This window comes from Prinia subflava, chromosome 2 (assembly GCF_021018805.1).
Source record: "Prinia subflava isolate CZ2003 ecotype Zambia chromosome 2, Cam_Psub_1.2, whole genome shotgun sequence".
NCBI lineage: Eukaryota > Metazoa > Chordata > Aves > Passeriformes > Cisticolidae > Prinia > Prinia subflava.
The window spans coordinates 61,668,371-61,684,121 of record NC_086248.1 but is presented as its reverse complement, the minus strand read 5'-3'; the positions used below and the strand labels follow the sequence as shown (position 1 = coordinate 61,684,121).

Here is a 15,751-nt window from a genome sequence, read left to right as displayed (position 1 = left end):
CAGCCTGGAGCCTCTTACAACAATAGCAGTGATATTGCTAGTCATTTACTTTGCTTCCTGCTACTCACCTATGTTACATCATTTAATCAGATCTGCAGTACCTGTAGAATAGTATAAAAGTAGGTACAGTACATGTAGGGCCTGTATATTTTAAAATCAGACAATGGACACTTAAGCATTCGTGCAGAAAAAATGTTTTATTGTAGTGAAGTTAAAATGGGGAAAAACATCTCCCTGCTCCTGGATTAACTTTATGCTGAGCAACAAAAGCACATTGCACTTCCAGTCATTTTTACAAGTTTAGAAGGACATCACCTAAGATTTTATTTTTTGTCTTTTTTTTTTTTTTTTTCCAATGAGCTTTAAATATTTAGAGCTGGAATCGAGACTATTTCCTTGTAGGAGTTTTTGTTTGTTTTTTCTTTCTTGCTTGCTTTTCCTTTCTTGCTTTTCCTTTCTTGCTTTTCCCTTCTTGCTTTAAGCTTTTCCTTTCTTCACCTGTCCAGTTTATTTAGTCTAAAAGCACCTCAGGACACATGAGAGTTACTTCATACATTCCCATAATGACCTCATTGGGCTCTAACCCCAGGCTCAGTGTACAACACTAATGCTGCTTAGTGGTCAGATCATTCTTATCACCAGCAAGCAGGAAGATGGAATGGCTGCAGGTACAGGGGTTTATGGAAGAATGATGAAGTGGCCTAGGTGACAGAACAGCTCTTCCCCCATTAGGGTAACTGCCAGCCCACATTTAATGCAGAAAATCAGCACAGCACTACATCAGCCTGGCACAGATACACACATGAAAAATGGTACATGGTCTGTGGCCATACAGAAAACAAAAAGGTGAGACAGGTTTTGGACCTGCCAACCTTTTAATTGTCATTTCAGGAAAACACATACAACAGTGTTTATAATCTGCTAACTACTCTTCCCACACAACAGCTTATGTACAGCACCCAAACTTACATTTTTACATAATGATACACAGGTCTTAGAAGCAACAACTCTTATGATGAAAAGAAGTGTCAAGCTGACCGACACTTCAGAAAAAAAAAAGTTCATGCAGAGCTAGCTTATTCTTTGTCTCTTGAAAGTAAAATCCTACAAATGATCAGCAAGATGTCTATTTTTACAATATTTACTTTGTACAGTGTAAAGAGGAAGAACAGGCTTTTTAAACGTAGGACTCCTTAGCATACTGGATCTGCTCAACCTCAAAAACTGGCTGGCTGCACCTCCGAGCCACATACTCAAGTTTGTTCTTTTGACAGGACTCAGACATGGCTCTCATCCGGTAGACTCCTGGGGTCACGGGTAAATTCACACGGGAGTTTACTCCTACAGTGATGCTGAAAGTTTTGGTTTCCATGTCAGAATCCTTTGTTGCAGAAACTCTGGCACTGCGTAGATCCCTCAGATCCATATATGCTGTGTCCTGTGCACCGTGGCTGTATGGATGAGGCAGCAAAACATCCTGGTTTGACACCGCTAATCTCAGAGTTTGAACTGTGAGATTTTGGGAGGGAACTTTAGTGGCCAGGCAGTTTTTAACAGCCTCTTCATAAGAGGGTGGTCTTCCAGGGTTTTTCTGGTCTACCTCTCTGAACACTTCATCAACTGACCTGAGACGGGGCCTTTGCTGATACTCCACAGGCAATAATTTGTCATCATTACAGCTGTCCTCCTGCACAATTCTGCAGGAGAATTGATCTTCTTTCTTTGTGAAACTGTCTCTCTGAAAAAACATGGGTTTTCCAGGCCCCCAACTCTGGGTTTTTATTAGTGTTTTCCTGCGGTTTGCAAAAGAGAATGACATGGAATGTTTTTTGATCTCTCTGCTAGGTGTGCTGCAGTCTTTGGTGGCCTTGGTAGAAAAGGACTGAGGCCTAATTAGAAAGGTTTTTTTGGGACTAGAGGGTGAAATTACTGGGGAGCTGGTGAAAACTGAGCCATCAGAGCTCTCCAGGGAGCAACTGGAGGATGTTTTGGGTAGAGAGTCAGTTGATAATTGTGAAGGTAAGCCTGCCAGACGTTCCTCCAGTGCCCCCATCCATAGCTGTTTCTGCTCAACTGGAAAATTGTCCTCACTTTTGTTTAGCCTTTGTTTTCTTATTGTGTCATCAAGGCGGTTCTGGAAGGACAGGTCTGACTCTGAGTACCTCCTGTCCATTGTGCTGATGTCATTTCTGAAATAAGTCAGTGCAGGGGCAGAGATATTTGTTGGATATTTTCTGCTCACAGTAGTACTTCTCCCTTTGGCTTGCTCCCTCTCAGAGGTACAGGGGCTGCCTTCCACTTCAGGATCTGGGCTGTCATAGGCAGAGTCATTCTGATGAGCTGCACAGAGTTGTTCTGTGGGGAGAAAGCAGACATTAGTTTTCACAGATCAGCTGAGGATGAAAGAGAACTACACAGAAAGAGTTCAGAAGAGAGCTTCAAAAATCTTGAACCCTCTGTGTTTCCACAGATATAGTCACATATCAAATGCAATGATTTGGCCCAGCAACCCCAGTCAGTGACATCCCCAGTCCATTCTCATACCTGTGGAGCTGTCTGTGTGCTCTGGTGACTCCTCAGCCAAAGCACAGGCAGGGAAGGCAATGTCCTCCTCAAATATTTCCGAGCAGTTGTTTATGAGGAACTCCACCAACACTGTCACCTGCACACAGAAAACAGCCCATTTCAGTCAAGACGTATGGAAGATTGTCCTGACCCTGCCTGCTGTCTTTGTAGGAAGGACAGCACAGAGCTGGGTGGCTTCTGCCAAAATCCTGCCTTCAAGTCCAAAGGTGAGTCCACCATGGGGGATAAGGCCTGATGCTGCAGACAAATGGATCTGCCCCAATACAGACAAAACACCATCAGCCACAGCTTTGGCCTCACTGCCTGAGGGCTCAGGGGTGCCCCCTGCCCTCCACATGCAAAGTCTGCGGGAGCTGTGACTTCAGGGGCTGCAGGGCAGCTGCTGCTTTTGCTCACAGGAGGCGAGAGGAGGGGCCCATCCCATCACAGGCTGAGGGACACCTGAGCTGAGGGGTACCCCCAATATCCAGGGGTGCTGTTCTGTTCAGCTGCTGCAATGGCAGTGGGATCCCTGTGGATGGCTCTAAATTGCCCCAGAGGGAGAGGCTGCTTGGTGGGTTCACCTTGTCATTCATCTCCTTCTGCACTTCCAGCGGGAGCGCGCTGTCCGTCCCTGGGCTCAGCATATTTGGGCCAATGCAGATGGCCAGGTTGCTGGAGTCCATCCTGCTGGTCTCGGCATTTTGGCTGATGTGGTGGAGCAGAGACAGCAAGAGCTTGAGCAGGACGAGGTTTGGTCTCGGCAGCTTGTCAGCCACCCTGCGTGAGCACAAACAAAATGTGACATTAATCAATGGTGCAGTGGCCTCTGCTTCTTGATTTGAGCAAGTCTCAATTAAACTTAGAGCAACACCACTTCCTCCAGAAAGGGGCACGTGTGTGCTCTCTGTGTCTTTCAGAAATCCCCATCTGCAGCTGAGTGTGTGGTTAATTATGAGACCTTGAATGACAAGGTCTTGACTGAAAGGTGGCATTGCAGAAGCCCACGCCTTGGAATAGCTGGGATGACATCAGAAGATGTCACTGGAGGTTTCCCAACACCTGTGGTTGTGCTGTGGGGCTTTCAAAGCACTCTCAGTCAGCCCCACACCTGCTGTTCCTGAGAGCAAAACACGGTGGTGGTCTCCATGTGCCCGACTCCACCCCCAGCAGATGTGAAGGCTCCGTGTCAGTGCCTGTCCCCCAGCACTGTGACCGTGTTAGCTGAGGCACTGCAGCCTCTGCCCTCTTCCTGCTTTGGTGGTTTCATAAAGCAATCTGAAGTGACTTCAGGAAGTGCTGCTGCTGGAGACCTCTAAACCAAACCCCATGGAGCAATAGCAAGCTGATATAAATGACAGGCTTTTAAACGAGACTCTTGATTTCAAGAGATGTTGGCTTCTACCAGGTGCTCCATTACATTGACATTGGCATTACATTGGCATTGGTTGCAAAATTTCCTGGTTGAAAAACTTACTCTTTCAATTCTTCAATTTTTTCTTGTTTGCTTGGCTTCTCTAGAGCTTGCATCCATTTCTCATAGAGGTCAGCTGAGAGGAGTTTGGAGGGAATATTTCGGAGAAAGTCCTGCAAGGCCAAGAGATTTAGATGAAGCTTTGACACTACCCCTGAGCACAGAGTGTTACTGTCACCTGGGCCCTCTAGGAGGCAGGTTGACTTGAGCTACCTGACCGTCAGCACTGACAGAGCAGTGCAATGCACAAGTGCACTTGCACTTGTGTAGTAACAGGATCCAGCTTTCAGCTGCTTTTCCTTCACACAGAAATCTCACTATTCCTCCTTGGGAGGATGCTGAGCAAGAGGACAAAGTGAGTTTCCTCAGGAAATCAGCAGCCCAACAAGTAGGACTGACAATCAGGTGGAAAAGGCCAAACTTTCCTAAGCTTGAAGAATTCAGTCTGGCTTTGTTCTGGCTTTAGCTAAGCGTCACAGTTAGGTCAGCTCGGAGCTGGGTCTGTGCGTATTAGCAATGTTCTCCCACCAGTGTAGCTCAGAGTTACTCACCTTTAAAACCACTGCCAGCAGGTGCACAGATTTGCTTTTCAGATCAACATTCCCGCCTTTGTTTAGGTCCTCCTTCAACTCCTTTCGTGCTTTCTCATTGGCAGCTTTTCTAAATATCCCTTCAGTAGAAGGTCCTTTCATATACAGTATGGTTAGGAGATCCTGCAGGAAAAAAATCAGACAGGGAGGGAAGAACAGTTACTTGGATGAAGGAAGTTAGCAGGTGAGCATTTCTTTAGAAATAGAAGAAAAATTGTCTGGAGGTACACTGTAATCTGATTAGTTCAGTATCTTGTTCTTGCTCCAAGTAGTCTTGATTTTCCCCTAATCCACCTTGTTTTTTGAACTGATGAATTCCACTAACTTCAGTGGAGTCATCCTTGCTTACTTCCAGAAGGAAGCAAGGGATTACTTAAATCTTAGTTCACATCCCCTCTCCTGCAAGCCAGGAAAATACTACTTAGTAGAGACAAATGAGTGTCTCTTGGGAAAGCAAATTCAGTGGAAAAACTGTTACAAGATCATTTTTATCCAGAAGTTATTGTTTAGGTATTTTTTGGCAGCCCATAGCTGAACACTTCCTCTTTGTGGAAATACAGAAATCCTTGGAAGTTTATGCTGCTGAAAGATTTATTTAAATTACTTCTTTAAAATCAGAGATGCTTATATGAAGAAGCAGATCTTCCAGTCCTGGTCCTGTGTTCTCTACACTCCAAGTTACTTCCAGTGAAAGTTGGGTGAGCTGGACAAAACCCTCAGACCTGACTCTTTCTACATCTGGGATGAGCCCTGAGCTTATAAGTGGTGTGTGTGTAGGGGAAACACCAAAATCATCTCCTGGTTGATGCAGAAGTACTGGGTATCCTGCCTCACACTGAAGTCAGAGGTATTACAGGATCATAGAATGGTTTGGGCTGAAAGGGACCTCAAAGATAATCTCATTCCAACCCCCTGCAATAGGCAGGGACACCTTCCACTAGACCTAGTTGCTCCAAGTCCCATCCAACCTGACCTGGAACACTTCTAGGGATGGGGCAGCCACAGCTTCTCTGTATGACCTCATTACCCTCACAGCCAAGAATTTCTTCCCAGTGTCCAATCTAACCCTGCTCTCTGTCAGTTTGAAGCCATTTGCCCCTTGTCCTGACTCTCCAGTTCTTTGTAAACAGTTCCACTATAACAGTAGCTCCTTACCTGGATGGGCTGGGGCAGTGTATCATCTTCCCCACAGATAAGTGAGAGAGGATGGCCAAACAGAGTGATTTTGGCCCCCAAGTCTAGTTGTCCTGAGGAATTTCTTTTGGTAAGGCTTCGTCTCAGAGTAAATGACTGCGATATCACCTTCTTTCTTTTCTTTGTTCCATCTGCTGCAAGTAAAACAAAAGATCGATTTAAAATAAAAAAAATAAAATAAAATAGAGTACTATGTGTTCTTTCATCTGTGTGCAATGCAGAGATGTATGTTGAAACAGTTCAAACCAAACCAGGAGAAACTGAGAGACAACAAAGTGGTTACTAGGGAAACAACTGCCTAAACCATAAAACTGTGGCCATCCCCCTAAGGCCACCACCTTTCCTGTTTTGGGTTGGGTGTTTTTTTACATTCTAGTCACTGTTTCTTCTTAGAGAGTGGGAACATACAAGGCATGGAAATAATGTTTATAGAGATTTTTGATATTGCAGTAGTTTCTCTCATAATTCAGAGGCAGATACACCACTTGGGCAGCTGGCAATGACAGTTTTCACAACATGGTCTGATTGTGCCCCAGCCTTAGGGGAAGAGTAGAAGTAGGGACTCCTACTTTTCTACCTCTTTCCCAGCCTGAAATCAAAACATACGGCTCCAGCTCCGCCAGCCCTGGAGCCAGCTCTAATGACAATGCTCCTAGAGCTAGTGCTCGCCCCCCAGCCAGTGGAACGTGATACTTGCTCCAGAGGATGGGAGCATCAGACTAGGCACTCACTGGCTTCAGGGTTAGAAATCTCTTAGCATGGGTTTTTTATCTGCTTCATAAGGAGGAGGGTCAGAAATTTAAAGATTATAGTTGTATTGGGGTGGGGTGTGCCTTTTTTTCCTCTTTCACAAACAGTGAGAGAAGGAACCTTTTGTGAGAAAGCGCTCTAAAGAATTTGCCTTCTGCAAATTTGCAATAAATGTCACGCCTTCTGCTCCAAAATGAAGTTGTCTTACCCACATGAGAAATTCCCTGGACCTCTCTTTGTGACTTAGCATAAGCTCTTGATAGGTAGAGGTTAAAAACTTTTGAGAAAGTCACCTAACTCATAGTGTAATATAAAATATTAGCTTCTGATACTCCTGAAAACTGGTCCGATATGGTGATCCAAATCTGACCCTGCCCCATTAATGGTCTGCTCTGGGTTGTTTACACATGCTGAGGTTTTGCATGGTGAGAAAAAAACACCAGCAGCTGGTGTTGCTGCCAAGAGGGTTTATTTGCTCTGGTGTGCAACAGCTGGTAGAGTACTCAGTATACGCTTGCAGTGCCACACCTCAAAGGCGATGCTTGAGTGAGAAAGAAACACATTTACTTCACATTGCTACAGGGAACACAATGAAATGTGGCTCTGAGGACCAGGGAATAGGAATCCAAGACCTCTGGCACTCAGCACTGTCACCTCTGCCACTGAGCATGTAGGAAAGAAGTAATTTGTAATGAGTGTCACTCCAGGACTTAAGCCCTCTCCTGGATGAGGACTGTGGCTTGCTCTATGGGAGGGGGAGCAGGCAATTTCAGGTGGCTTTGCACAAGTGCCAGCTTGCAAGCATTATATAAGAAAGTTCCTCTGGTTTTGAAACTCACCATCTGAGAGGCAAAGTCCATCTTCAGTGTCTTCTGGGACTGACAGGGGATATTTCTTGGCATCAGCCTGCAAAAAGCATGTTAGGGTTACAGAGCTGCCACAGTACTGAGAACAACCAGCAAGTTGCTGCAGCTCCTCAGAAATCTGGGGAAGCTCTGGGGAATAACCAGACAAGCCCAACACCTGCTAAAGAGGTGCCCAGGACTGACACTGCTTTGCTGACCGGTAGAGGGGTCTGTGGTAAACTCTGCAGCCAGACACTCAGTCATGCTGGCAGGTCACAACCCTGTGCTCTTTCAAACTGCGCTTTTGATCCAGAGAAGCCATAGCCGGACACAGCCTCCTTTTTTGTTTCCTCCCCTGGCACCGGATATTCCTCCCAAATTCCTCTGGGGAGCCTTGATGGCTTTGAAGCCTGCAAGATCTCTGAGCAAAACTCCCTGAGAGTCAGGGGAATGCACGGACTACCCACAGCAATGCCCTGTTCCCTCTGCTCAGTGCGGCACAGGGCTGCCTTTGAAGATCTCTGCCCACTCCTGGGTGAGGGTAGGCAGCCGGCAGCTACTAGAGGAGCCACCCTTACTTTGCTAAGGTATCTCACACGAGTACCAAGAAGGATCCAGGAAAATGTAAGGGCTGCTTACCTCTGTCTGGCACTCAATCAGACTCTCCATGTTCCCAGCATTTAGTGTCTTTGACTGGGCAAGAAAACAAAGACACTGTGTGAGTACGTGAATACTGTGGTTTAGAAATCAGAGCTTTTCAAAGTCGCTATGTTGACAGAGCTGAAACAGTTAAGATACTCACAGTATTACAGCTGCTTAACACTTTCATCAGGAGTTTGATCGGAGGAGCTCTGGACACTCTGGTTTCCTTCAGCCCTTTTGTTTGCCTGTTTGTTGAACAGGGAATGGAGAAAAAGTCTTGTAAAACTGCACCCTTCTTGACTTTCTCCCCTGCGAACCAATCTAGTGGGTATGATCCTGAACCAGCAAGATCTCCCACACAAATAAACCATAAAGCCCTTCTCTGGAAGAGCATTTAGTCCTGCTGCCCTGCCTCCTGATTAAAACAAAATAAAAGCAGCTTTCCATTTTTAATCCATGCAAAATGTGAGCAAGTGGTGACAGCTACATATGGTCATTAATCTGCACACCCGAGGCTGAGCAACTTAGTCAGCTTTGTCCATGAGCTATGCTTTGCAGTGGAAGCACCTCTCCCCCATGTATATTTTTGTACATCTCTGTGCAGCTGCATCTGAAGCTCTCTACTGATTTCAGCCACGATGCCACAGATTTTTTCAAAGGCAGTACTTACCCAAGGAATGAGTCCAACCAGAGCTCCTTCACCTCCCGTGAACTGCAGAGGAAAGGAGAAACAGCATCACTCCCCACTGCTACAAATCCTTTGGACAGAGACAGGCGACTAAACAGTGTGTACCACGTGTGCTGCCTTATATATGCAGAAGGGGCAGGTGGAAATTCACAGGCAGGAAGAAGCATCATGGGGCAGGACCGAGACAATACCATATTTCTGGCTTCCTCTTTCCTTTTAAAGGAGTTACTTTTTGGGGTTTTCCCCCCCTTAAAAAAAAAAAAAAAAAAAAAAAAAAAAGCTCTGGTAGCTGTTATGGATGGAAAAGATGAGACACTTGCCAGGTAAAGGTTCCAGCTATCATCACCAGCATGAGGTGAGATGTGCAGAGGGGGCTGCAGTGTGGGCAGCTTCTCTTTGCCATTAAAGGGCAGTGGGTACAGTCTGTCCTTTGACTGCTCAGAGACATTAGATTTGGCAGTTTCAAGACACAGCACCAGATCAAGTTACACTAAGAACAGTGAAAACAACGGGGAGGCAGAATAGACAAGATTCAGAGAAATGTTTTTTTATAATTTTTTAAAAGCTAATTGCAACAGTTTACTGTCTACAAGCAGATACAGACACACATTTTGCCAGTACTAAGTAGTTCTTGAGAATCTAGGTACTGGACATCTATAGACGAAGTGGTGTTACGTATTAATTTAGTAATGTATGACAATATGTAATTAAAAAGTCTTGCTTAAAGTAAATCTTAATAAGATATATTCATATGCACATATTAAAATTTGATTCAGCTGAACAGATAAAATAATCTAGGAAAAATCTGCCTCTGCTTGACCTGTATCATTCTGTTGCTGACTGCCCTGCAACTTGGGCATATCAGGAATACAGCACTCACTCTACTAGGCCATTATGAAAATTCATTAAGGTTTGATTTTAAATGCATTGTATTATTTCTATTGATTTATTAACAGAGGCAAATTACAACCTTGTTCTGGATGTCAGTCTGCTGGTCTTTTGAAAAGGAGGAGTTAAGGCTGAGAGTCAGGTTTGGGAATTCTTCAGTAGCGGATCTAGGTGGAAAGCACACTTGTGGAACTGTGGCCTTTCTGCTGCTTCTCTCCTGGATGCTCCGTTTCACATGTGCGGAGGATGAGGCTGGCTTAGCACAGCGCTTTGCAGATGCATGTAATGGCTACATCTGCTGCTGAATTCACCCTCAAAGCCATTCTTTGTGTAATCAGACCTGGCCGGTGTGGTACTGACCTGTTTCATGCGGAACAGAAAGGTGATCTCTGTTTGACTCTGGCAGGAATGCAAAGCGCAAAACTCACTTTTGGTTCGATGGAGGTGTGTCCAGAAGAGCAAATGAAGACTTGCTCTGCTTTTGTGGAAGGAGTTGCTGTAGGTCACCTTTTAAGTCCTCCTGAGACCCATAATTTCCATGCTCCTGTAGTGGCACTGGTCTGATGACTTGTTTAGGGCTGAAACTTACAGCAATCTGAACTAGTCTGCAGCCCTGTGCATTTACCACTGATATTTCACTCACTCTTCTAACTGATTTTTTTTAAATTATCAGTCCCATGACATTTGTAATTTCCCAACCAAATTCCATGGGCTGCTGCACATGCTTGCAGAAAAATTGCCATCCTACATCACTTTTTCCTGAGAATTTCTTTTGAGGCTCCTTGGCAGCTGCAGCACCACTGCTGATAGTTTCAGTGGGATTCCTCAACAAGAAGCATCTATTTTTCATTACATCTATTAAATGTATATCCAAACATACCTGTCTGTTAAGTATCTCAGAGGGGACCTATGCAGTTCAATTCTGTCTTGCCCTCACTTCCAGCATTCTGCAGAGATGTATTTCTGAGCTCAGTCTGTTTCACGATTAAGACACAGAGTTTGATCTGGAAAATGTGCGACTTGTGAAGAAAATTGTGAGTTTTACGGGTGATGATTAGCCAGGCCAGAAGCTTAGATTACAGTTCTGGCATCGGCTGTACACAGGGCACTGTGCTTTGAGTTTCCCAGGAGAAGATACAGTAATGGGTGGTGTATTGATAGCACATCACCAGACTGTCCACTGGCACTCTCTGTCCAATTAGTTCTCATCCATTAACAGTTGTGGGGATATAATGGCTGTTGTGTGTGGAAGGTGTGTGTATAGGCCTGCCTGGCCATATGGAAAACAATGTGATTTTTTTACCCTTCTGATAACATTCTTTATTTAATAGCTCTTTTATGATGTGTATCATAAACACTTAAATTGTGCCCAAAATACTTTAAAGCAGCCTATTTTACTAGAAATAAGCAGGCATCCTAAAATGCTGTGGTTTGGCAGAGCAATTGTTTGGCAACACAGAGGGAATCTTGGCTCTTTTTGTGAAAAGCAGTAAGCAAGCACATGCTGATTCCTGCCAAACACCGCAGAGCTGTGTGCAGGCTTCTAGGGCAGGAAGAGCTGCTCTCACACGTACCAGCCAGAGCAGCTTCACAGCTTCCCCATCAGCATGGAAAAGGTAACAGAGATGAAGTGCCCAAAGCCAGTCTCCACCCTGAATATTAATAGAAAAGGCCTGTCATATGAGATGTTTACAAGTTAAGTGCCCTTATATGAACAATTTGTCTCCCTGAGGGGGCTGATTCCATCTCTAACTCCCAGTTCTGCTTTGCAGACTTGAAACCTTTGCCATGGTCCACTCCTCCCTCAGTTTGGAACAGATCTTACACCACCAGGCATCAGAGCAATGCATTTGTTGTACCAGTCACTGCCCTGGGGCAAGGAGAACAGATGGCAGATGGCTTGGGTACACCTGGAGCTGTTTGCAGTCCCAATCCATCCCCTGCACTGTCCTTCAAAGGCACTGAATGTTTGCACAAAGATCAGGGCTTGGAGAGGCAGTGGATTTGCAAGGGTTTTATAGGACTAGCCTTTGTAGAAGTACTTCCCCTGCTGTACACCAGGCTGCTTCCCTCAGTTCTGCCCAAGTGTCTTACATTCACTGGAAAGAAAACAGGAACAAGGAGGTCCTGCAGAGCAGCAAAACTTGGGTGGATCCAGCCCTCTTAAGGACTGGCTTTGCCCCTCAAAATGTGAAGCATTTTCTTTATAGCATCCAGGACATCAGTTTGATGCCTCAGCTTCCTCTGGTCCCAGTCAGCCCCTTTCTCCTCTCAGACCGTGGCTGCTTTTGTGATCCTCTCCCAAGACCTCTGCCCAACCAGTGTTTGGAGAGAGGGCTTATATAGCACTTGCTGCAAACATGGACCAAATGGTTATTTTCCCCTTTGTGTGATCTTACGCTTACTCTGTGGCTCTGTGAAGGACTCTAGACCATAGCAATGAAACAGCAACATCAGTTGGCATGAGAAAGAAGACAGGAGTTGACAGTGAAAAAAAAGAACAAAAGAATATATCTGCTGTGACTGGAGAGTGTCTGTTTCCTTCTCTTCTTATCAAACCACAAATGGGAAAACCCCAGTTACAGCTCACTTTTGTTTATTTCTATTACTTTTGCAAATGTTTGACACCATGGCTTTTAGGAAGCAGGAAGTGTGTGAATGAATCCTGAAACTCGCCTTTGCCTTGTTATCATACCAGCAAGGAGGGAGCAGGAGCATAGCTGTGAGAAGGTACAGCAGTATGCGCCTGGAGCAGAGATCCTTTCAAGCCCATATAGAGCAGAAAGAGCCTCCATCAGTGCCTTTCCATGTGGAAAAGGGATTGTATTCCAGTTTTGTCTTCACTGCCACAGCTGCAGTCTCCCCAGGGAGCAATAGGAACATTTACCAAAATAAAGAAAGTGGTTGTGCCAAATTCAGAAAGCCATCGGGTTGGTTGTTTTATTGGAAGGGAGAGCTCTGTACAATTTGTTCGTGGACTCAAAGAACAAGGTGGCAGGTGGGTTCCTGGAAACAAGCCGTATTTATAGATGCCTTCTGAAGGGAGCTCTGATTTCCTACCTCTCTCCAGAGTGTGTTGTGGGATGCATAGGCATGGTTCAGGGTTTGATCACAGAAAAGAGGTCAGACAGACTTTTGATCAGTCTAATCCCTACTTCCTACCTGTAACAATTCAAAACAAGAACTATCAACCCAGCTGGTGCTGAACCCCTACAGGTTTAGTCAGGCAGTCTGGGCTCATGCTAAACCTGTCTTTGGAAAGTGAAATGCACTGTCAGTTTTCCCCAGCTCTGTTCAGCTGATTTCTATCCAGAATTAGGTATTGTGAAAAACGTGAGATGATTAATTCATGTTCTTATGGTAAATTGGAAAATTATAAAGCTGTATAAATTTATATCAGGTAAAAGTCTATGTTTCAGGAGGTTTCTGCAGCAGATGGTGAAACTGACCACCCTGAAAATCAGGCGTCTCCATTCAGAAGGGAACAAAAGACTTTGCAGCCTTCTCAAGTATTGGGAGGGGACCTGTTGAGATGAGCCGGTATCAGCAACTCACACCTCTACGGCTCAGAGCAGGGACTCTCACCGATCAAATGCTACGTGCCAACAGGGACTCTCACCGATCAAATGCTACCTGCCAACAGGATCATCACACACTTCTACGACAGTTAAATTACTCAAAGCAAGGACTAACTCTGGACATTAGCATTTGAATGTGCCAGGGGACCCTTTCGGGATTTAGTATAAACAAAGTTAATGGCCGGTGCTTAGTGAAACAATGGGAGAAAGGTTGCCGAGGGGGAAGTTAAGGGTATTTAAGTTAAGCCTTTAGATGGGCAAAGCGTGAACCCAGCTAGAGACACCGACTGCCAGGTTCCGTGTCTCTGGGGTCACCCTTGGCTCAACTTTTCCCGGGAGAAATTCTGTCAAGTAAGTGTCGCTGTTTGTGGGGTTTCGTATTGTTTTGTTTTTATTACTTAAAATTGTTATAATTTGATTCCAAATTTGTGATTTGAATTTTAATAAACCAAATTATTGAATTTGGCAATAAATTTGTCCTGGCATTTATAACAGTATCAAGGTTAGAGTGCAGTGTGGGTTAGATTCTACACACTGCTACTATTGTACAGGAAGAAGTTACAAATCAAAAATAACACTATAAATACAGCACAAGGTACATTCTGTGCCCTTCCCACGACACCATTTTGGTTGCACTTGCTTTGCACTATGGCTTGTTTATTCTTTCAGGGGTGCTTCTCTCAAGACTAAGTTGGCAGCTCTAAAGATTATTATGCATCCTCAGGTGACTGGTCCAGTGGATGCTTTTTTAGTTGTGGAGAGCAGGTGCATATGAACCATTTTCCCACAGGGTCTGTTCTGCTGTTTGACTGTGTCTGCATTTGTCTTGCTATTGTATCTCTGTGGCATTTGGGAATTACTCATTCCTTGGGTTTCCTGAGGTGACCAGCACAAAGTAAACAGGGAGTTGAGGTTGCCCCTAATTTCAGACTGAGCAGATGCAGATCTAAACTTTCTGCTTATTTACACAAAAATAGTAGAGAACATGTGTAATTCAGTCTGAAATTTGTTCTTTTCAAGATTCCTGCTTGAAGGTACTCAAGCAATATTGGAAAGTGATATGCTGACCTTTTTTTGTCACTCCACCATGTTTTTCACCTTATTTACTTCTTTATGTTCTTCATTTGCAAATCAAAAACTGAGATGGGACTTTTTGCCAAGCTCATTTGCTGTCAGGGCCAGATTATGCTTCTTACCAAATACAGAGAGATATGAACTTTGAGTTTGCTTTTCAGTATTAACACGAATGTTTTCTTTCAGAGGTTTTTTTCGTATAGGCTTGTATTTCTCTTGTTTCTGCACCTTCTGTTTTGCTTTGAATTTCAGCATCAAAATGATCTCAGATCTCAAAATGTGAGTCAGGGGAAACAAAAGAGAACCTGGACTTCTAACTTGCATGTGATTTTTAGGCATAAGTCATCTCACTTTCACATAAAATATGATCTTGTAGACTGGCACTGGCCTAGGAGCCTGTTTGGAATAAAACCAAGAAAACCTGGCCCAAGTGTAACTTGGGGTTTCATTGTACATGTGTCCCATTGATACAAAAACTGGAAAAGAAAGGCAGGCTCAGGAATGCCAGACCTTACCACCGTCCTGGTAGCGTGGGAGCTGCTCCAGGCATTGCAAGCACCATGAACACAGCTGTTACCGTAAGTGCCCAGGAGAAACAACAAGAAGTAGCTGGATTTTGCCCATCATTTCTCTCCAGCTGGCTTCCTGTGAGCCCCAGGGGTTTGATGGGAACATCCCCAAACTCTTCATCATTGTTTTGCCCTTGAGAGTTTGTCATTCCTGTCATACCTGTCATACCTGCTTCCTAAGTAGTAAGTACAACTGCCAGCAAACAGGTCCTCAACACCACTGAATTAACCAAGAATAGGAGCTTTTATGACCACACATCTAGATTCCATTCTCCAGGCAAAAGCAGTGTCAGGCAAAGCAAGTCTTTCCAAGGACAGCTCTGCTAACTACAGATGAACTCCCCTGAGCACATTTGACCTCATGCTTCAAGAGGGTTATTTGTTGTCGTGCTGTCCTTGTGCATGCACAATCACACACTGCAAAATAAAATGTTCTGTGAAGTTTTGGCCCCCCATCAAAATCAAGATGATAAATTTGAAACAAACATATCCATATTAGCTGGTGATTGCCATATTGTTGCTACTAGCAACAGCTGCCCTGTTAGTGTTTTATATAAACACTGCACTTCTCTCCCGTTTTAAAGCATGACTACCTTATGAGGATTTCTGAAAGCAAATACTTCTCATGGCATGGGCTCAGCCTCCTGCTGCAGGGCATCACGCGGTCTCTGGGAGGAAGAGACATGCAGAGAGTGGAGGTGCCCACAGGGCAGGCCAGGATGGCCTCGGGCACCAGCTCTGACCAACACAACAGAGGGCACTGAGGGATGCCACACCCAGAGCCAGGGCAGCCAGGTCCTCACCTTCATATTTGCAAAAGCATGGTGACACTTCCAGGCCAGGAAAAAGGAAAAATTCCCACCCTGCAGGGCAAGCAGGAGCTGGGATCTCCCC

General features: G+C 44.8%; 1 protein-coding gene across 2 annotated transcripts; it reads right to left on the bottom strand.

Moving 5' to 3' along the window:
• Positions 1-178: 178 nt before the first annotated feature.
• LOC134546910 (T-cell activation Rho GTPase-activating protein-like) lies at positions 179-9,350 on the bottom strand. Of its 2 annotated transcripts, none has more exons than XM_063390220.1 (10): positions 8,731-9,350; positions 8,221-8,305; positions 8,058-8,111; positions 7,413-7,479; positions 5,785-5,954; positions 4,591-4,752; positions 4,043-4,152; positions 3,150-3,345; positions 2,545-2,662; positions 179-2,355 (listed from the first exon to the last, which is right to left on the bottom strand). In XM_063390220.1, the coding sequence occupies exons 1-10, from the start codon at positions 8,940-8,942 to the stop codon at positions 1,178-1,180; spliced, it is 2,352 nt and encodes a 783-aa protein (XP_063246290.1). In that variant the 5' UTR covers positions 8,943-9,350; the 3' UTR covers positions 179-1,177. The 2 variants fall into 2 exon arrangements, with proteins under 2 accessions (XP_063246290.1, XP_063246287.1); XM_063390217.1 differs by having other exon boundaries at positions 5,785-5,957; positions 8,731-9,342.
• Between the last annotated feature and the right edge of the window lie 6,401 nt (positions 9,351-15,751).

Excerpts from the sequence above, each read along its gene's own strand:
- LOC134546910 (XM_063390217.1), bottom strand. The coding sequence starts at position 8,942 with ATGGTATTGTCTCGGTCCTGCCCCATGATGCTTCTTCCTGCCTGTGAA. Across the intron at positions 8,112-8,220 it reads TGTTAAGCAGCTGTAATACT|TCAAAGACACTAAATGCTGG; the intron begins GTGAGTATCTTA and ends TTTCTTGCCCAG. Across the intron at positions 5,958-7,412 it reads TGGACTTTGCCTCTCAGATG|CAGATGGAACAAAGAAAAGA; the intron begins GTGAGTTTCAAA and ends TTTTACTTGCAG.